The sequence below is a fragment of the Melanotaenia boesemani genome, chromosome 7 (genome assembly GCF_017639745.1).
Source record: "Melanotaenia boesemani isolate fMelBoe1 chromosome 7, fMelBoe1.pri, whole genome shotgun sequence".
NCBI lineage: Eukaryota > Metazoa > Chordata > Actinopteri > Atheriniformes > Melanotaeniidae > Melanotaenia > Melanotaenia boesemani.
The window spans coordinates 34,902,245-34,924,014 of NC_055688.1; the positions used below are offsets into that span (position 1 = coordinate 34,902,245).

General features: G+C 41.7%; 2 protein-coding genes across 3 annotated transcripts; one reads left to right on the plus strand and one right to left on the minus strand.

The window, feature by feature from the left end:
- The first annotated feature begins 399 nt into the window (after positions 1–399).
- syvn1 (synovial apoptosis inhibitor 1, synoviolin) lies at positions 400–12,337 on the plus strand. Of its 2 annotated transcripts, none has more exons than XM_041990563.1 (16): positions 400–603; positions 2,593–2,744; positions 2,852–2,944; positions 3,034–3,186; positions 3,489–3,537; positions 3,954–4,057; positions 5,256–5,382; positions 6,332–6,431; positions 6,778–6,843; positions 7,729–7,845; positions 8,003–8,160; positions 9,289–9,441; positions 9,538–9,684; positions 10,533–10,716; positions 10,887–11,002; positions 11,402–12,337. In XM_041990563.1, exons 2-16 carry the CDS (start codon positions 2,613–2,615, stop codon positions 11,611–11,613), a joined length of 1,911 nt encoding a protein of 636 aa, XP_041846497.1. In that variant the 5' UTR covers positions 400–603; positions 2,593–2,612; the 3' UTR covers positions 11,614–12,337. The 2 variants fall into 2 exon arrangements, with proteins under 2 accessions (XP_041846497.1, XP_041846496.1); XM_041990562.1 differs by having other exon boundaries at positions 401–603; positions 9,286–9,441.
- A 931-nt stretch (positions 12,338–13,268) lies between these two features.
- Positions 13,269–21,731, minus strand: gpr137 (G protein-coupled receptor 137). Its single transcript, XM_041990059.1, has 8 exons — positions 21,590–21,731; positions 18,863–19,318; positions 17,601–17,650; positions 16,714–16,954; positions 14,747–14,896; positions 14,515–14,640; positions 14,287–14,405; positions 13,269–14,194 (listed from the first exon to the last, which is right to left on the minus strand). Exons 2-8 carry the CDS (start codon positions 19,241–19,243, stop codon positions 14,098–14,100), a joined length of 1,164 nt encoding a protein of 387 aa, XP_041845993.1. The 5' UTR covers positions 19,244–19,318; positions 21,590–21,731; the 3' UTR covers positions 13,269–14,097.
- Between the last annotated feature and the right edge of the window lie 39 nt (positions 21,732–21,770).

Genomic DNA, 21,770 nt, shown 5'->3' on the forward strand with positions numbered 1-21,770 from the left:
ACCAACAATAAATACTGTTTTGATGTTTGAAACTAATGGGGTTTTAGATCACACTGTCCATTTGTGAATTCTTTTTATTCTTGTATATTAAGTTTAAATCACCGCACAAAAGCTTTCAACTGGATTTCCTGTATGTCTCGGACGGCTGAACCAGCATGACGACTTCCTATTGGTCCACGTTAATAACTACCGTAAAACCGCTAAACGCTGCGCCTCACATAAAAGCCCATTCATAAACAGTTCACGGTAATTTAGCTAATAAACGCAAATACTAATTATCATCAATATTATAAATTCAAATACTAATTATTTACGCCTTTTTTCCCCCGTCATCGAAGATATTTATACCAACTAGAAAGGTGACTCTAAACAGTTGCTCTTTCGTTAAATTACCGTAACAACCGGATGTGAGGTGGCTTGAAGGGAGCAAGCCAAAGATAAACACGTAGACAGACGAATACGGGCGAGGATATTTAATGCTATTTTGAAGCTACCGTATACATTTGAGAGATGGACTAGTTTGTGAGCATATATTGGGTTTTAGCGGGCAAGGAGACATCGTTAAACTGACGAAGGAACGAGTCTTCCGCAGAAATCGAGTCGGTGAGTCCTGCAGAGGAGTGACAGCTGCAACGTTAGCTAGCTAACTAGCTGGCTAACTAGCGCCTGCTAACAGTTTCTAACTAACACATATCTGTTTAACAGGTCGTCTATGTAGAAGGTAACAACACTAATGCAAACAGATTTATATTCTGGTGTTTGATTCGTATTTAAGTAGCTTAAAATATTTTACTATGTCAGAAGAAAGTGTCCCACGGCTACTGGGATTTCTCAGACAAGTTTACTCTGAGTTCCCTTGTAACTGGGAAGGAAATATTTTCCCTTTGAAATATTTACGTACGCGGAGAAAAACAAGTGTTATCCTGTCCATCTTTATACTTTAAGTTAGAGAAATCTATCAGAGAAGGAAGGCCATGTGTAGTTAACTACTTCAAATTGTGGACATAATGCTACCAAACTTCACTGCTTAGCAGTCTTCCCAGTGTAAATAAACTACAGTTTCCTCCAGACCAGTTAACCAGAATTTATGCATGATGCAATGTATTCAGTTGTTAACCCAGAGTTAAAGCTACTGCTTTATATAATTAGTTGTAGCACTCAATTGTTTTTGTTACTTATTTTTGTACAGACAATACCAAAGATGTTGGCTTAGTGATATAACAATAACCAGTTATTTGAGTCTTGAAAATCCTTTAATCTCGAGACAAGCCTCATTACACCAGTTGGTGTTGTATTTAGCATGGGACTGCATTTAACAATGCAGATTCATTAAAACGAAGATGTTTTTGCCACTGTTGCAGTTGAGCTGCAAACGGTTGTGAGATATTGGCATTTTCAGTCCTACAACAAACAATGATCACAGAGTTTGTATGAGTGAATATTTCATTATGTATGATTTATGGATTGTCACAGCCGTGTGACACAACGCTAATACAATGTCCTGATTTTAAAATTAAAATGTACACTACTGGGTTGAAGTGTTGATCCATCTCTAATTCTATAAATATATACTTCCAGGAAATTAGAAATGGATTCAGTAACTTGAAACACATTCAAACAAATGTAAATACGGTGCAACATGAAAAGACAGTTTGTACAGTTTCAACAAGCTATGATCACCAGTGGCACTTTTATTCTTCAACACAGCATGAACCCTCTTAGACAAACTTTCTGTCTTTTCTTAAAGTAGTTTTAAGGAATTGTTTTCCAGACTTATTGAAGGACTTTCCAAAGCTCTTCTTTGGATGTTGGCTATCTTTTGTTCAGTTCTCTGTCCAGATGATCCCACACTGCTTCAGTAATGTTGATGCCTGGGCTCTGGGGAAGATTCATGCTTCTCTGAGACCTGTTGCCGCTGATTTTTAAGTCCAGCACCATTGAAAAGCTCCATGTAGAGCTTGTAGAAAGCCTGGTTGTCCCAGAGATTCGATAGTGTGCAGAATGTACTTGATGAAGGTTGTCGTTGTCGGGATCATGGTCAGCATGATGGCATCCTGAGGAGCAGAAGAAAGGGGATGATATGAAAAACTTTTTTCTGTTATTGTTATGCATCAGCTATCTGTTTGATGAACTGCAGTTTATTTTCTGCTAAAAAAAACAGTCACCTTACTGTTAAAAAAAAATACAACAAAAAATTGGTTTTCAAACTATCATCTTTGTCATTTTTCATGGATCCAACTGAAGAAATGGGAACAAACTGTGTGTGACAGGCTGCTGGTGACAAGACCTAAAAATGTTATGTAAAATTAGTGCTTTTCCAAGTTGTCATTTGTAGAGGCAACACTGGTTCATCTCTTAGGAGCTTTTTATGCTTTAATATTAACTGTTGTAAAGTCACTTAAAAAAAAACATAAATATATATACAGTATATATACAAAAGACTGAAAATGAGTGGGGAAAAAAAACTTCAGTTACTCTCCAGAAAGTTGGAGAGTTACTGCTCAAGAGGAAAATCAGAATTTCCTTTGTATTTACATATTTAGTCAGCTTTCACATTCACCAGCTTGCTCTGATTCTGTTTCCCCTCTGCAGAGTCTCCAGCTCAGTCCACAATGGTACGAGCAGCCTTAGTAACTGCCACCAGTCTGGCGTTGACCGCCGGTGTGGTGGCTCACGCTTATTTCCTCAAGCACCAGTTCTACCCGACTGTGGTCTACCTCACCAAGAGCAGCCCCAGCATGGCGGTAAGAGCGGTGCAACAAAGATTTGGTGTAAATTATCTGTACCAGTACTGTTGTGTTAATTATTGGTACAAATATTAGAGCCTTTTTTTCTCTCTTTCTGGTATCAGGTTTTGTACATTCAGGCTTTTGTGCTAGTGTTTCTGCTGGGAAAGTTCATGAGGAAGGTCTTTTTTGGGCAGCTACGGGCTGCAGAAATGGAGGTAGGGTTCTGTAGGATGTTGCAGATAGAAGTCATGTCACAGAGAAAAAGATCAACCTTAACATTCATGTCTTTTCCCACATCCATCAGCACCTCATCGAGCGTTCCTGGTATGCGGTGACAGAGACATGCCTGGCTTTCACTGTGTTCAGGGATGACTTCTCCCCTCGCTTCGTCGCCCTCTTCACCCTCCTGCTCTTCCTGAAGTGCTTCCACTGGCTGGCGGAAGACAGGGTGGACTTTGTGAGTGACGAGCAGGAAGAAGCTCATTTTACATGCTACTCCTTATGGATTCAGTAGAGTAAATTTATACAGTAGATAGCTTCAATATAGACAGGACGTGTGTGACAAAGGAGGGAACAGATGGTGTGTGGTTACGTGTGTTTACAAGAGCTGACTAAACATTGATATTAAGATTTTATAGCTGATAATTTAGTCATATGCCAGAAGTTTGTTTGTTATTTTGACTAAAATTACTTGTGAAAACAGTAACTTTTCTAAAAAGGACTGTTTGTTGTTGTTTTTTTTATTTTTTTGTCTGACAGATGGAGCGGAGCCCGAACATATCATGGATTTTCCACTTCAGAGTATTATGTAAGTACACGTTATCAGCCTCGTCGGGTTTCATTCCTCACACATCTGCATGAGATTGTCTTGTGTTTTTTCTTTGACTTTTCTCTTTATGATTCTGTTGGTTCCAGCTGGTTGCACTTGCATGAAGCAAGAATAAATGAAACAGAATGCAAATGATCCTGTGTGCAGGTGCTCCACAGTTTAAAGCCACGGGAAACACTAACGGACCAGAGCACAGTTTTTCTAAGAATTTGTATAAACATTCAACCAGTTTCAGGGACTTTTTCAGCCCTAATTACTTAAAAAAATATCTAAGAAAAACTGCTTGATGCCGCAAAACCACTTTGTTTGAACACAGGATAATTCCTTCTGCTGTTAGGGTGACTTTTCCTGACCCATTCATAAAAAACTGTCATGTAACTGTTATGTTTCTGCAGCTCTCATGGGACTGCTGGGTGTCATGGACTTTCTGTTTGTCAACCACGCCTGTCACAGCATCATTACCCGAGGAGCTTCAGTCCAGCTTGTTTTTGGATTTGAGGTTTGTTGCATTTCTGTCTCTTTAAGTGCAAATAAAATCTATCTGTTTACTTGAATCAGAGAAGCTGATTCCTCTGTTGACTAAGATTTAAATCCTGTTAGGATTGAATTTTTTTTTTTTTTTATAAAACCAGCTGGAGTGTCCTCAGAAACTTGAAACTGTCTTTCTATATATATACACACACACACATATATATATATATATATATATATATATATATATATATATATATATATATATATATATCTCAGATCCATCCTGAAAAAATCATAACATGATCTTTTCCCCATGAAAGAAATCCCCAAACAAATTTCAATAACAAACACATCCCAGCATCCCTCACTACACGTCCAGTCAGTCCCTCATTGGTTGGTCCGGTTCCTCGCCACGGAGCTTCGGTGCATCATTAACTTTTTTAAGACGTTTCCAAAATATCCACAGCCTGGTTGTTAATGAATTTGTTTATTTGTTGTTGCTGTGATGAGAAGTCATAAAATTATAAATAGAGGAGGATGTTCGTTATTTCTGTGTGTTGTCTCAAAATGAAAAACCCCTAAGGTAACCCCACACTGGCTCTTCTACCTGTTCTTTACATAGCTGGTAGTCCACATTGTTTTAAGTTCTGGTAATCCAGATTTGGTAATCTTGAAAATCGTGATTCTGGATCAGGGTGATCCAAACCAATGCTGCTTTGAACAACCGGGATAAAATCAAGATGGGCTACATGATCCTCCATTGTGAAAAAATAGGATTCCCAAATCCGGATCGCTTTTATCTGGCATAAATCTTTTCGAACGGGCCCTAGACAACGATGGACTACAGGTGGTCCTGGGCGCAGCCATCTTTAAATCTGGAATCTTGGGGTTCTCTGCAAGTTAAAATACTCCTTTTGGATAAATGAAGCCATTTCAGAATTTCTAGAAAAAGATGAAAATTTTTCTCAAGATAAGAACTTAAGCATGCAGAAAAATGATCATTTCAGCTGCTTCCATCCACTGCCTCTGCTTTATACAACCACAGCAGTTATGATATTTACTTACAAGCAAATGGCTCATGTATGTCTGAATGATGTGTAAACATAATGTATCTGATTCCTTTTCATATCTTCTTCTTAATCCCCAATAAGAAGCAGATAACACCTCACTGATGCATAACGATACCAGGTTTCCAGTGTCATCCCCTCTCTTGTGCTCCTCAGTATGCCATCCTGCTGACCATGGTCCTGACAACCTTCATCAAGTACATTCTGCACACCGTCGACCTGCAGAGTGAGAATCCCTGGGACAACAAAGCCGTCTACATGCTCTACACGGAGCTTTTCACAGGTGCTGCATTCACGTCAGATTAGGGACGTCGTGATTACACATTTTCTTGGTACAATAATTGTCAAAGAAATAATCAGGATTATTCTGCTTAAATCAATTTCTCAGCACTGTGTGTAAAATCACCTCAATACTCCTTATTTCTATTAGTTATATTTATTTCTATCTTTTCATGCCAAAAAACAACTTATATAACAACAAAGTAAATGAGTCTCGTTCCAGCTAAATCTTCCCTCCTGTGTAAAGAAGAAATAAATCCTACACATTAACTCTGGATTTCTCTCACATGGAAAAGGCTACAGGTCCCACTCAGGGCTGCCGTAGCGTCCCACTCAGGGCTGTCGTAGCGTCCCACTCAGGGCTGCCGTAGCGTCCCACTCAGGGCTGTCGTAGCGTCCCTCTCAGGCTGCCGTAGCGTCCCTCTCAGGCTGCCGTAGCGTCCCACTCAGGCCTGTTGTAGCGTCCCACTCAGGCCTGTTGTAGCGTCCCACTCAGGCTGTCGTAGCGTCCCACTCAGGCTGCTGTAGGGTCCCACTCAGGGCTGTTGTAGAGTCCCTCTCAGGGCTGTCGTAGCGTCCCTCTCAGGCTGCCGTAGCGTCCCACTCAGGGCTGCCGTAGCGTCCCACTCAGGCTGCCTCTTCTGCAGCCCTCACAGAACCAAAACAAAGCAACACAAGCAGAAATGTGTGGAAGTGGTTGAACGTTGTTTTCTTTCCGTGTGGAAGTTGCGCTGATCCGCTGACACAATTCATACATAATATTTCATATAAAATGATCAAAATTCTGTACGATTCATTAATGGTAGCGTTTACTACTTAATTGTAAAATGAAATAATTGTAACATCCAAAGTTCAGATGCTTAATTTTCTCCAGTGCTTTTGGATTATTTGCGTTTTGTGTGTAAAGATAAAAATGTAGACGCCACACTGAAATGTTTACATGTTATTTACAGGTTTGATCAAAGTGCTGCTCTACATTGCCTTCATGACTATCATGATAAAGGTCCACACCTTCCCCCTGTTTGCCATCCGGCCCATGTATTTGGCCATGAGGTGAGCAGCTTCAATATTTTTTTTTGCATCAGAGTAGTCATTGCGTTTTACTTCAACTAGTCTGTGTAGAGATTTAAACACACTTGTTATTAAAAAATGTACAATGGAAGTCTTGATGCTCCTCAATGATCCTTAAAGAAAAATCTGTTTGCCTCCTGGCTGATACAGATAAAGCTATACCAACTTGCAGTTCAGGGGCCTAAGAATAAATTAAAGTAGAATAAAGTAGAATAAATTAAAATAGTGTTTTATGTTTCATTAAATTGTGGCCGATCAGAGTCAGATTTACATCGCTGCATGTTATGAATCTTAATTTAACAACTTTCAACTCAATTTGTTCTTTCAGGCAATTTAAGAAGGCTGTAACAGATGCTATAATGTCTCGGAGAGCTATCCGCAACATGAACACACTGTGAGTATACCTCTGCTTTATACCACGTGTTTTTAATTGAAAATCCCTCTGAGAGAAGCACACTATTGGATTGGATTATACGTGTTATACAAAACACGGGTTTCCAGGTGTTTTAATAGAGATGATACACATGTAATATCTCTATTAAAACATCTGAAGCCATCAGCCGATGATGATGATGATGATGATGATGATGATGATGGACACCTCTATTAATGGTCAGAGAGTCAGGAGGATCCAGGGATAGCCCCCACATTCACCTTAAACACCATGAGGATCCAGAAAGAAGTGAAGCCCAAGATAGTCTATGATAGGAAGAGTGAATCCACTATAAACCTCCTTCATCTCCATGGAAACCAGCAGAAACATTAGCAGAGTTTTTAAAGCTGGAATCAAACTTTTCACCACAAAACAGCAACAGTAAGACCTGATTTCTGGTTCTGGCTGCTAGCTCCAGAGTTTCTGTCCCACATCTTTGTAATCAGTCTCTGCTTTCATGTGACTCCTTGTTTGTGTGTAGAAATTAGCAGAAGCTCTAAAGTGGACAGAGACGTTCTCGTGGTTTTCTACATTCACATATAACTGCTTAGAGTTTGAACTGTGTTTGGTTTGGATGCCGATGCTTGATAGAATCTTTTATCTGAGTTTCTCCCCATCATTCTGCTATGCTACAGTTTAGGAATTTGAGCTAATTAGCATGTGCAAAAACCTTCTGTACTGTACATATCTCATGCTGCCCCTGTAAAGGAGGCAGTTGTCCAGAAGAGGTTAAATCTTTATGTTGCAACTGCTGTGTGAATGTACGTTTTTGTCACAAGGTTTAACATATTTATGTAAAAGTGGCTTAGGCTAGAAATATTGGTCACTTCTCTTGTCTGTGGTCAGATACCCTGATGCTACTCCTGAGGACCTGCAGGCCTCAGACAATGTTTGTATCATCTGTCGAGAGGAAATGGTCACTGGAGCCAAGAAACTACCTTGTAATCACATTTTCCACTCCAGGTAAGTCTGACTCAGCAGGAAAGCCAACAGATGTCGGGCATGATCAGCATTTAACATTCAAAGTGGAAAAGTAAACAGTGATCAAAGCAAATGCCTGTGGTACAGCATAGTGATAAGTTCGTTTTCCTCTAATTTAATTGTCCCTCCTTCTCTGCAGCTGCTTGCGCTCCTGGTTTCAGAGGCAGCAGACCTGCCCCACCTGTCGCATGGACGTGCTCAGGGCATCCAACAACAATCAGACTCAGGCTCCAGCTCAGGCTCCGCCCCCTCCTCCAGCACCACCTGCTAATGCTCCTGCAGCCCCAGCCCCTAATGGTAGGAGTCAAAGCCACAGCACACATGAGCATGATACCCAGAACTGAATCAACAATCCTTTTATTGACCCTTCAAACAAACAAATGAACAATATAAAGCTTGGACTGAAAGGTGGTCAATATAAAGATCTCCTTCGTACGTTACTCAGTCGTACAGAATAGGAAGATGTAGAGAGCATAAACTCTTTGCAGGGCATTTGTAAAGAAGAAAAAAAACATGGCTGCAAGACATTCCTGGCAAAATCCAACACCATCAAGGAATGGTACTGGTAACAAGACTTCAAACCGGCAAGAAATGTAGAGTCAAGTTCTTTCCTTTTCCTTACTCCCCCTTTCCTTGTCTTAAAAAATTGCAGTAAATAAATCAAATATAGACTATAGGGTCGATGGGGGGTTAGACAGATGTTTTACAAAGTACTTAATCTTTTCCAGGCTTTAGAGAAGACATTGACAGGGCAGCATCCTTCCATCTGATCAAAATACCAGGCCTAGCCAAGAGGGAAACGAAAGACAACACACAACGGACATCCCTGAGAATGACTAAATAACTCTAAAAGGGGGTCAGGTCTGATAGGTAGACCAGATACAGACAGAGTTTGAAGTCTGGCCCAGAATGAACCAGTCAGTGCTGCATTTCTGACATGGCGTTCAGGTCTGGGTACATATGAGAGAGCTCGGTCTTAGATGTGTGAGCCTATGGACCACCTCAAACTGCAGAATGATGTAGAATTTACAAGCTCACTAATTGAATCCCGAGTGTCATCAGACAGGTGCTGGTTTAGATCTTCCCAGACTGCCTGATGCCAGCTGTGATGCTTGGTTTAAAGCTGTCAGCTTCTGGTAGATTGTTGAGGTCAGGCCTCCTACAAAAGGCTGCAGGCTAAGATTGTGTACTCCAGAGCTCTGAGGTGCTGCTGGAAAACCAGGTAACTGGCTTTGGAGAAGATGCTGGATTTGTAAATATCTGTAAAAGTGGGTTCTTGGAACACCAAATTTATGTAAAAGCTGATCATAGTGGAAAATTAGTCTAGAAATGTTTATTTATGTTCACTACCTGGGACTGAAACCTCAGTTTGAACTCTCTCCGGACTTGGTGAGCATCTCTTTTGTTCTGTTTTCCCTCCAGTAGCTCCAGGCATGTTGCCAGGCTTCCCTCCTGGCATCTTCCCTTTCTGGGGTCCTTTTCCTGCAGTGCCTCCTCCTCCTCCTCCTGCTGCAGCAGCTCCGGCTCCCGGTGCTCCTGACGCTCCACCAAGCGGCTCAGAGGCGGCACAGACAGCAGGTAAGGACACTCTGCTCTTCTTCATTTACTTCTTCATTTTTTATGTCACAAATGTGTGATGTTTTTATTTTTATTTTCTTTGCTTGTTTCCAACAGGCACCAGCCAAACCACTCCATCCACTGCAGACACCACCACACCAGCTGCTGCTCCAGGATCAGCAATCCCAGGATTCCCCTTCTCCTTCCCGCCTCCTCCCTTCCCCACTGCACCATGGCTGCCCATGCCCCCACCTCCCCCCTTTGGTAAGTTTTATTTTTTGTAATTCTCCAAAATGCTGAACTGCAGCCTGAAGCTAATTAGTCACATGACAGAAATCTGCTGACCAAAGATCAGATGTTGCCTAAAAGGTGCAACATAAAATCTTCACAAATCCTTTTCATTGTGTAAAAAATCTGCTTTTTCACTCATTCAAATAAAAATACAATATTGTTTAACCCTAAAAACTCCAGTAGATCACCGGCGCCTCCGAGCTAATATTATCAACAGTGTCTCAGGAACAGTGGTGTGTAACGATGTGGGGTAAATTGTGATGGATATTTTACCCTTTAGGTGATCCACAGAAGTTTTCCAGGCATTTATTTCCCATCCAGGAGGTTTACAATCCAGCTGCTAAATGTAGTGTTTAGTCAGAGACTCTATGGTAAATCCACAATGATCCATGATAACACCATTATTTATCACATTGTACTTAAAAATGCCCAATTTTTCTCCTGAAAGCCAAGACCTGAGAGAATGATGAGATGAGAAAAGGCTTGGCCATGGTTGATCTGTGTTATTTCTACAAAGTTCTGCTTTCTTCTTCTGGTCGGCCTTTATGCTGCTGTATCTATTCATACATTCATTTTACATCATTTTAGACTTATAATCTGACAGCTGTCGTAAAAAAGTGATGTTGGATGCTGAGGATTAAAAGGGTTAAGTTTCTACATTTGTTTTTAAATAAGAAAAAAAAAACAGGCAGACCAAAAATAGTAAATAATGACTAGAATTTTAGGGGTTAAAAAAGGACTCTGCATTATTTTATACAGTCTGTTTCTGCTAGCTTTTACTCAACATGTCGGTTATAATTTTTCCCTCCCATCTTCACCAGTATCATCAATGCCTCCTCCGCCACCGTCTCTGTCTCGTCTCTCGGAGGAGGAGCTGAGGGAGTTGGAGGCGGAAGGCCGCCGGGGCCTCGAGGCCAGACTGCAGTGTCTGCAAAACATCCACACCCTGTTAGATGCCGCCATGCTCAACATCCACCACTACCTCAGCACCGTGGCCACACTCACGTAATTAACCTCATAAGATTTAATAAAATAAAGCTAAAATCAAGAGACAATTTGTCTAATTTGGAAACAAAGATAACGAGGCTTCTGATAAGATTTTAGTTGAAAGTTGTGGCAAGGATTACGTAAAATATTGTTATTCCAGAGAAAATATTGTTGTGTTTTCTCTGCAGGCCGCCTCGGGCTGAGGGCAGCGCCGGGGAAGCCAGTGGGACAAACCCAACTGAACCAGCTGCTGCAGCGGGGGAGAACACGGAGAGTTCCAGCACAGAGAAGGACTCGTCCGTCTGTAAGTCACACATCTCATCACCTCCTAAATCGTTTTAGCAGAGTTTCAAAGAGCTGATCAGTCTTTTTATTTTATTTGTTCTTACTTTGGTAAATTCAAACAAAAGCCAGGTAAACACATGTTGTCAGACAATCAATAACCCTGCTGACACACCTGCCTCGAATGAATAGATCATTAAGAAGCTCGTGCAGAACTTGACAACAAGCTGTTGGGAACCATTTAATTTGAATCAGGTGTGTTGCAGCAGGGAAACATCTAAAACCTGCAGGACACTGGCCCAAGAGATCAGACATTGCTCATCTACAGTATTAATGCTTTTTAAAAGTCACTCCTTGTATCTGCTGCATCATTTACTTGCATGTAGTCAGAATCACTGAACCAGGATGTTTCTGCTTCCAGCTGATCAAGCGAGCGGAACCACCGTCTCCTCTCAACCCGCCGACTCCACTTCCTCCGCCTCAGACACAGAAAGAAAAGAAAAGACGGACGAAGGAGTGGTGGAGGATGAGGACGGGGAGCCGAACGCCGCTGAGCTGAGGCGCCGCCGCCTTCGTAAACTAGAGACAGCGGCAGCATCGTCGCCATCGCCGCCCCCTCCTCCGGACAACTGATCCATGCGACTCAGGCATATCGCTCTGGACCAACAGGAACTCTGAGCCGACTCCTGACTGCTTTGGTTCTTCGTTGCCTCGTGGCTCTCGCCTTCCACAGGCTCAGGTTTCTAATGGCGTCGAGTTGGACTCGGGCTGTCGGAAGACGCTTCTGTACTGTTTTCTGTGTCAGACAGCAATAGCACCTCCTTTTCTCGTTTTCTTCACGGTCGTCCTCCAAAGAGCTGCAGGTGTTTGAGTTTTAATCAGGCGGGAGAAGCCTTCTCATTTCAAGCCTGTGGGTGGTTCTTTGTGAGAGCGGCGACGTTTAGTTGTGTGTTTGCTAGTTTTGCTGTTGAAGATGTCTCTGCCCGCATCCTTTGTTTAATCAACACAAAGGTGGTTTACAAACCAGTGAATTCAAATCAAGTGAAACCGTTTGGTTTTTCTGCTTTTCCTTTCCTTTAACAAACATCGCTCTTCAGTTCTAAACATGCTGTAACATACTGATTCATTTAAATGTGTACATACTGTATAAAGAGTTTTAATAGGATGATCTGTACATACTGCAGAGTAAACTAACTGAAACGGCAGCAGCGGAGCGCCTGCGTTGGTTTGAATGTTCAACTCATGCAAAACAAAACAGGATTGTGTTTGTGAAGCTCGTTGTTTGGGAGCTCTTTGTTGTTGCCTTTCAGTCCAAGTTTTGGCTGTTAAATTAAAACTCAAACTGATGTAAAAGGTAGGAAGTCTGTGGACATGTCACTTCTTTTAGAGTGGACGTTTCTAAAACTGAACATCATCTTGAACCCAGAATCTCTTTAAGGAGTAATTGCAATGGTAAGTCTTTTCCTTTGTGTGCAGTTTTTTGGCAAATCCAGTCTGTCCATGTTCCTCCCCAGGATGCAAAGAGACTGTGGAGCCGTCCTCCTGAGCTGATTGATGTCTGGTCTAAAGCAAGATTTAGTGAGATCCCGCTCTCTGCATAATTTACTCAGTCCTAAAAGTTCTAAAAATGATCTACAGTTTAATAACTATCTGCTGACAGCAGCTGAGAAGCTTCAGAAACTTCTGATGTCTCATTTAGTTTTCTCTTTGCTTGGATGATGAGTGATCTGCATATTGAAATCTAAACAGACCACTTCAGACCACAGATGGAGCCATTTGAGGATTTTTGTCTCTGGGCGCCAGTGACACGCCAAGTGGAGCTCCTGCCACGGTGAAGTTTTCCAGAAAGAACTGTATGTTTGGTCTTAATTACAGGGAAGCACATTTATCTTGAAATAATCTCTATATATTGCATTGGAAGCTTTATGTAGCATCCACTGATTTGTCAGGAACGCCACGTCTCATCCTCTTACATCTTGTACCCTGCCGTTCATTTTCACTATACTTCAACAGAACAGCACTCGTGTGCAGTATCAGCCCCTCCAGCAGCGGACCCGAACTGTTTAGGAAGACCTCAGACATCAGTCGATCATTTTGAATCCTGTCCTCAGTTTTCACACCAAGTATGCCAATCAAATAATTTCCCTTTAATTAGTAAACTACAATGAGGATTATGAAATTTTATGGATAGATTAAATAGACTGAAACCAAGGAAAAAGCAGAAGTGAAAGCAGATCTGATATCAGTAAAAATCAGCAAACGTCCTGCCTAGCAACAGGACAAACAGGTTTATGTCAACGTTTTATTGCTTTGTTTACATAGCAACAGTCAGTCATGTGATTTAGTTAACACACTGGTGAGGTACTGTCAAAGTTTTTGGTTTTTTTTTACAGAAGTGACAAAAGAGAGTAACTAACTTGGCTACAGTTAAAAGACAAAGACACAGTCATAAATAAATTAACTTACATTAAATGATAAATACAGAATTAAACAGGAAGGGAATAAGTTTCTAAATCCACTTGTTAAAACAAGGAGCATTTTGGACAAAGGAAAGCAGATACTGGCCCTGAAGGAAAAAAAACCTGCAGCACTGGTTAGGACTGGGGTTAGAAAGTGGAAAGCCTGTCATAAAAAACCCACATGGAAAAATAAATTGCATATCATTTGTATTTTAGTCTTTTTAAATTGATATGAAACTTATGTGCAAAATGCACATTATATCATCAGGGCCTTTCAGCCAAGTTTATTACATACTTTATATTAAAGGAATGTAAATGAAGCAAAAAAGATCCCTATCTAGAAACTGTTAATGTTGGCTTACCTTGCATATTCTCAAAAGAAAAACAACAAAAAAAAATGCTAGTAACCTGTCACTAAACTCCATAAGAAGTTCAATGTTCCCCATTTTGAGTCTGGCAGAGTTTTTCCTGCTAAGTTTGACCCCTTTAAACTCAGACACATAGTAAATATAGTTACTCTGCTCAAAACTACAAGGTGCATGTTCACAGTTTCCCTGAGGTTTTTAGTGCAAATCTGCCCACAGTGGGAGGTACTGATGGCTGGTGGCTGTGTGTGTGGTCCCTTCCCTGATATGAGGGTCATCGTGGACACAAGGGGTTAGTTTTGAGGGGTGGAATAGAAAGAGTGGTGCTGGTTGCTCTGGTCTGGAGGATTGTTGGCGAACAGGAGGGGAGCAGTCTCTGATCCATACCAGCTGGGAACAAAAGAAGACCATTTAAAATACATCCACTTAAAAGGTGAGGAGTCATTTCAGCTCTGAGTCTAATGTGTCTGAAGTGGTGGTACCTTGGGTTTGCAGGTGCACCGCGAGCCCATGGAGCAGGAATCTCATCATCGCTGCCTTGTGGATCATCAAAGAAATACGGACGAGGTAGAACCCTGTTGTTGATGGCCATGCTGCTAGTCTGTAAGATCGAGATAAAACACTGAAGGGAAGGACTCCTGCAGGGCAGACTTGTATCTCACGAGTGGACATTCAGTCCGGTCTAGTGTCGTGTCATGTGCAGTGATCACCTCCTGAGCAGGCCGGCGAACTCTGAAGATGAGGATGAGGAGGCTGGTGGGGAGCAGCTCCCATATAAAAAGGATGGCGCCGAAGGCCAGGTAACCCCTGTCACCAAGTTCGCTCTGCAGGTCAGCCTGAAAGGGAGAAAAAAAAAAAGAAAAACGCCGCTGATTTTGTATCACAGCCACATTGAAATTGACCATCAGGACCTGATATAAACACTGCCTACTAGATGATTACCTGGTCGGAGACATTGTACCAGTCGTAGTTGAAGGACTCCACCCGATGGTGCTGGGACAGAAAAAGGGCCGTTAGGTTGTAGCAGGCACGGCTGGCAAACAGGAGGATGACTGCAGCTCCCAGCGCTGCTGTGCGGCACACTGTGGTCCCCTGAACAAGTAAAAGATAATCTGTTACACAGCTGCTGACATGATTAAGTACATCATTTGTAGTAATTCTAGAAAAATGGCAGAACTCACGAGTGCTAAGGTAACCTGTTCTTCACGAGGCCTGTTTTTTCTGCATTCTGTGTGAAATGTCATTCCCAAAATGAAGTATGTCTTCACAACTACAAGAGCTGTATAATCTTGGTCTCTACAGAGATCTGAGATGTGAGATTGCTATAGATGTTTTAGAATCAAGATGTGCGTGTCAGAGTAAATTCACCTGGAACACAACAGAATTTTTTTTTCTCGGTCTTAAAAAAGTAGACTAAAATAACTTTTGAATCGTAAAACAGCAGCCCAACTTATCTGGGTATTAGAAAAAATACCTTCTTAGTAAATGTACAAAAGTAGAAACTAAAAGAAAGAACCTCAGCAGTTTTACAGATGTTTTGGCAGAGGTATGTCCAGGCAGAACCACCTTCATGTGCCCATATTTGACCTTTTTCAGGCACCAGAATGCAAAACGTAATTATATTTCACAAAAAAAATTTAATTCCTCTGCACCCCATTGGTTGATTTTCATGACTGGCACCTCTACTGACCAATAAAAACTAACACCCAAGCTGTGTCCGAATGTGCACCCTACTCCCCTACATAGTGCCCTATATAGGGGTCACACCATTTTGTAGGGGTGTCCGAATGTCCAGAGACAAAAAAGTAGAGCACTCAAAATTACCCACAATGCATTTTGAAAAGTAGTGAGCATCGATGGTCACTAGACGGGTCAATATAGACCACAATGCAAAGCTCAACATGGCGCAAGGAGGCGAAAAAAACATTTTTATTGAATAGATATGCAACAAAGAATAAAATTCAACATAAGGAATAAAGATAAAAATATTTACACACAACTTTGGATTGGAATTGGAATGACATCTTGACACAGCTTGTGGTTGCTATGGTGACGGCTGGTAGTCACGTGGTTTGCGGTGAGGGATAAATAGGCAGCTTCGTATCCTAACTGCCAAAACAATGACTGCACTATGTAGTGTGCTATGCTGCAGCCCTACGTAGTGAACTAGGGGTTGGGGAGTTGGGTGGACATTCGGACATTTTTGTTCCAGGAAGTAAACCCAAAGCTTTGATATTGTACGAGAGTACACACTCCACTGTAAACCCTCTCGTCTTTTACTAAACAACTAGTATCTCCATGATTCACTGCAAACATAGCGGCAAGGGCAAGACGAAGCTCTAAAGCGAAGGTGGGTTGTCTTTGTTTTTTGTTAGATTCCCACATAGTTGCTTGGGATTTGAACGGTGTTTGGTTTCGATGGAAATGCTTGGTAGAGTCTTTTATCTGAGTTTCTGTTTCATTTTGGTATGCTACATGTTAGGATTGCTGCTTCTAAGCAGAAATCATTTGAGCTGCACGGATCTCACTCAGCCCCCTGTGCAGGGGAGGCTCGTGAGGAGGGCGGCAAAAAGATTTCTAGGCCCCATGAATCCTACATTTCCCAAAATGCAACACAATACAGCATTTACTGATCCATCCCTGGCTAGTAAATACTGAAGTCTTCTAAACGTCACATTTCTGAAAACACTTGTTTGTTAATGACACTTTTTGCGAAGGCTGATGATGTCAGAGTGATGTCATTCGGACAATCCCTGTTGTGACACAGCACCTCCAGAGCCACAGAAGACATTACACATCTGTTGTTACAGGCAGCAGATTCAGACCAGAAATCAGCAGTGTTAATGTTAGTTGTGTTCATTCTTGTATTTTCTTAACTGTGCCGCTATGGAAACAAATGCTTGGCGCACCTTGTTGATCAGGTAGGGGCTGGCGGAGTGCGAGTGCCGGGTCAGGAGCAGCAGCACGGTGGCTAGCAGCACCGCGTCCAAGATGAAGAGCAAGTCATTGACTATAACCCGAACCAGGACTAGATTCCAGGTCCTCTCCCCCGCCTCACCGTCGCTGCCCCGGTCTCCCAGAGATGCACATACCACGTTAACGCTGAGGAAGATGATGCTCAACGCACCGTAAACACACCGTGCTGCCCATCTGAGAAAGACACAAACGCAGCAGTGTGTAAGGATCAGGAGCAAAAGAAAACCTTAACGCAGCATCACTCTCCAAACATGATTTCCAGAAAAGATGTGAAGCTTTCTAAAATAATCTTTGACAGAATCAAGACCAAAGAAATGATGTTCAGTGTCTTCACTTCCATCTACATAAACATGTTAAAATCTGATTCCAGCAACACTCAAAAGTTGCAAGCAAAACAAATGACAGGAAAGTATTCCACCATCAGAAGATTACTGGTGAGGGTGTCAGCATTTGGTATAACAGGAAAACCCACAAAAGGTTTAAGTTTTTAAAGCAAAGAATAGGTTTTGATTGCCTACTTTGTGCTAAACTCCATCAGAGACTGATCAATAAGTTATTAAAAATGTTTTCTCGCTACATGTACAGTACAAAACGTTGTGGAGAGATTCGGGGAGTTTCTAAGGAAACTGCTGTTGGATGATCTGCATATCATACAGTCATACCACCATTATAAATAAAAGCACGTCCTCAGGAGTGCCTCAGAAAAATAAGTTGAATTCTGTAAAATCTGGTTTAAGTCTATACATCTGATTTCCAGGCTTTCTGGAAATGATATTTGTCGGTTAATAGCAGCTAATTTTCATGGCTGGGTGAAACTTACAGTTTTCTGTCCATTGCTGAGTTGTAGGTCTCTTTCACTTTGAGTAAAACCTGGGGTACAAGACAAAAATAAAGACCTGCATAAACAGACATATTAGACACAAGGAATAAAACTGGAAGCAAATGAGACGTTTGATTTTCAGTTTTTCTAAAAGCTTGACCTCATTAACCCTTAAAACTCTGGTAGATCGCTGGCACACCTGAGCGCTACCGTTTATATCAACAATTTCTCAGGAATGGTGGTGTGAAACTCTGGGGGCTAAACTGTGATGGATAGTGTAACCTTTAAGATGGTCTATGTAAGTTTTCCAGGCATTTATATCCTGTCCAGGAAGTTTACAATCCAGCCACTAAATGTAGTCTTATTCAGACTCTATCTGGTAAACACATTTCATCATAAAAACATCACTATCACTACTATGTTGCTAAGAGACCTCTATTTAGACCTGGACATGATGATGAAGCCACTTCCTGTCAGACTTTCCACCAATCAGAGAGCTTAGATTGACGGTAACGTCCAATCAGGAGCAGCCAAAGATCAACCAGTGAGCAGAAAGTTCTATGTGTGTGTGAAAAGAAGAAAAATAATGCTCCTCTATGGCTGGAATAAAGCCAAGAAGACGTTTCTGATGCACGGTGGCGCCACAAAGCAGCTGAGCTGGAGTTGGTTTTGTAATAAATGTAGGCACATAGGAACACTAATAACTGTAAATAGTAAAAAAAAAACAGCTGGAGGAAAAAGTGGAAACATGGAAATAGTTTCTGTTGTGTGTTTGTTTCACTGCCAATATTTTTTCTCCTGAAAGACTTGAGAGAATGATGCAGATGAGAAAAGGCTTGATCATGGTTGATCTGTGTGTTATTTCTACAAAGTTCTGTTAGTAATAAATTCTGCTTTCTTCTTCTGGTCGGCCTTTACGCTGCTATTTCTATTCATATTTTCATTTTACATAATTTTAGCCTCAGAATCTGACAGCTGAGGCTGTCCTGGAAAAAAGAAATGTCTGGATGTTGACTGGGATTAAAGAGTTCAGGTTCTACATGCATTTTTACTTAAAAAAATTAAAATAACTCGGACCAAAAATAGCAAAAACAACAATAACAAAAAAAGGCTTGGAGCTTAAAGGGTTACAAGCTTCTGAAGGGAATCCCCTGGACTGAATGTTACTGTGTAAAAATTATAATAAGCTAAAAAAAAAAAAGTTTAAAAGGTTCCTGGTTTGCACTTCTTTATTCCAGCTGCCCATCTCCCTCCAGTCTTACCTGAGTGAAATACAGGTTAATCAGGCTGAGAGTGAAGAACTGCAGACACACAGGGAAACAGTAGAGCAGCCAGAAGACCACCACAGGGAGGTGGTTGGCCTCCACAGAGTTATGGAAGTAAAAAGAGAACAGCGTGGTGCGAAGGGTGGCCCAGAGCAGGCAGAGGAACAGGAAGACGCTCTGGTAGCTCCATCTCTTGTGTCTGTAGAGGTAGAGCAGCCACAGCTGCGTGTACACCACCAGGAAGAGGGCCGCGTACAAAATGGTGTAGAGGATGGTGAAGCCAAGCTGGACCGACGGGGCGACTGCTGGACGCAGGGGCACTGGCGGTGGCAGAGTGGAGGAATTGGAGGGAAAAGCAGCTGTGAATGGAGCTTCCATTGCAGCGCTGGTAGGATCAGTGACCTGTCTTCATCACATAGAACCCGGTCTGTCTGGAGGCTTCACATGGAAGACCTGGGGACACAAACAAGATGATGATCTAAGACTGGGAAATGTGGGCAACATAGAGATAAAATTAAGTTCCATCTTCAGTACCTTGTGTCTTATCAATGTGGTAAGAGTGAAATCCTTTTCAAAAATCAATCAAACGCATAAACAAGCAAGTTATTTTACAAAGTATTTGTAACACATTCTGTAGTGAAGCACCACGGCTTCGCTCCTGCTTCCCATACTTTAAATTTTTTATCTTTATTTTTTCTTTGTACGTATTTGTACACGATTTCTTCCAGAATGGATAAAGTATTCTGATTATGATTCTGAGTCCTGGGAGCTTGAGGGTTCTATGCAGTATCTTAGCTGTTCCTAGGACCGCTCTCTTCTGGATGGAGGTGTCTGATGGTTCTCCAGGTATCTGTTGAAGCCACTTCTCCAGTGTGGGGGACACAGCCCCCAGTGCTCCGATGACCACTGGCACTAGTGTTACCTTCATCCATCAAGCTTTCTCCAGCTCTTCCTTTAATCCTTGGTATTTCTCCTGTTTCTCGTGTTCCTTTTTCCTGATATTTCCATCGTTGGGGATGGCTACATCCATCACTACGGCTTTCCTTTGCTGCTTATCCATGATCACAATGTCCAGTTGGTTGGCCTCCACCATTTTGTCGGTCTGTATCTGGAAGTCCCACAAGATCTTAGCCCTCTCATTCTCCACCACCTTGGGAGGGGTTTCCCATTGTAACCTAGGGGTCTCCAGTCCATATTCTGCACAGATGTTCCTCTACGCTATGCCGGCTACTTGGTTATGGTGTTCCATGTATTCTTTGCCTGCCAGTATCTTGCTCCCTGCTGTGAGGTGCTGGATTGTTTCAGGGGCCTCTTTGCACAGACTGCCCCTGGAGTCCTGCCTGGTGTGGTAGATCTGGGCCTCAATTGCGCTGGAACTCAAGCCTTGCTCCTGTGCTGCCATGATTACTGCCTATGTGCTGTCCTTCAGTCCAGCCCTCTCTAACCATTGGTAGGACTTGTTTATATCCACCACTTATATCTGTCGGTGGTGCATGCAGGGATTTTCCTCCCATGATGGTTCCTCATTTCATTCTCCTCCAGGTTCCATTGCCTGAGGCATTCACTCAGTGCTTCATCCCTTGGGGTCATCTTCATCTTGGATAGTGGCCCTGACGCTCACTAGTCCTTGGCCTCCCTCTTTGTGCCTAGCGTATAGCCTCTGGACACTGGACTTGGGGTGGTACCCTCCTTGCATGGTGAACAGCTTCCGTGTTTTAACATCTGTGGTCTGAACTTCCTCCTTTGGCCAGCTTAGTATTCCAGCAGGGTATTTGATCACTGTAAATGAATATATATATCTATATCTATCTATCTATCTATCTATCTATCTATATATATATATAGTTTATATCAAATATTTCAACAGACACCTCAGTTATAGAGGAGAGAGGAGGACACAATGACTCAAGGATGTCCTATATGTAAAACTCCTATCATAGGAAAAGATGGCTAATTTAAATAATTAAAACAAATCAAATTTGGGTTGTTTTACTTGTTGTACACTTATTCTTTATAAACACAAATGTAGCAGTGTAACTTAATTGTCCTGCTATCTTCAGCATTTCTACACTGTAGAAAATAGGCTTTAGACTGGTACTGCATGATATTGTGAGATAAAACATCATAAAGGAGCAGTTTATCCACACAGACCTCTTCTGGGGAAGGGGCAGTGAAGGAAACAATAGCATTAACAGCCGGATTTCCTGGAGAAATCAGATTTTTAAAAAAGGTTTACAATTCATTACCATGTTACAACGATTAATTCCGAACATATATCATAGACAGTAACATTATTATATGACCAAACCAATGATGGTGGATTGTTATAACTAATCATACAGCTGGATACCATAACATTCCAGTTACAAAACAGCACACGTAGTCTCTCCTAGTTTCAGAGAGTACCCTTCATTATTTATTATCTTGAAAATGTATTATCTTTTTTAATTTCATTATATTTTAAATCTTTTCGTGACTATGGTATATTTCAGTAACCTTTGAAACCTTGAAGACCCATCTTGCCTGTCTTTACTTTGGTCTTTGGAACATAAACAACCGGTTGCACAGTTCAATGTACTCAACAGATAGGCTAACTGAAGCTAACACTGACAACCAACGCGAGTATTACTCATTCGTGCTAGCGGATGGTATTTGTGTTTTACTTAATCACAAAAGACATTAACATTTTTAACTCTCTGTATTAATTTTAAGGCAATAACAAACCTAATTTTGAGGCGAACATAGAGCTCCAGGATGCGCAGCCGACGACGGTAATCTGTCGTTTCCGTGTATGAACTACGCACCGTCTGATGGGTGGAGTCAACGCGCTGATCCCAACGGCCAATCAGAAACGACAGGAAATCGCGGTTACTTCAAGTTGTTGTTTACTAGTCTCCAAGGAAGA

What these genes read in the sequence shown, in the direction of transcription:
- gpr137 (XM_041990059.1), bottom strand. Translation starts at nt 19,243, where the DNA reads ATGGAAGCTCCATTCACAGCTGCTTTTCCCTCCAATTCCTCCACTCTG. An exon ending in TTAACCTGTATTTCACTCAG is followed by an intron (nt 17,651 to 18,862) that starts GTAAGACTGGAG and finishes CTTGTACCCCAG; the next exon opens with GTTTTACTCAAAGTGAAAGA. An exon ending in GCCCCTACCTGATCAACAAG is followed by an intron (nt 14,897 to 16,713) that starts GTGCGCCAAGCA and finishes TTACTTGTTCAG; the next exon opens with GGGACCACAGTGTGCCGCAC.
- syvn1 (XM_041990562.1), top strand. Translation starts at nt 2,613, where the DNA reads ATGGTACGAGCAGCCTTAGTAACTGCCACCAGTCTGGCGTTGACCGCC. An exon ending in TACGGGCTGCAGAAATGGAG is followed by an intron (nt 2,945 to 3,033) that starts GTAGGGTTCTGT and finishes CACATCCATCAG; the next exon opens with CACCTCATCGAGCGTTCCTG. An exon ending in AGAGAAGGACTCGTCCGTCT is followed by an intron (nt 11,003 to 11,401) that starts GTAAGTCACACA and finishes TTCTGCTTCCAG; the next exon opens with CTGATCAAGCGAGCGGAACC.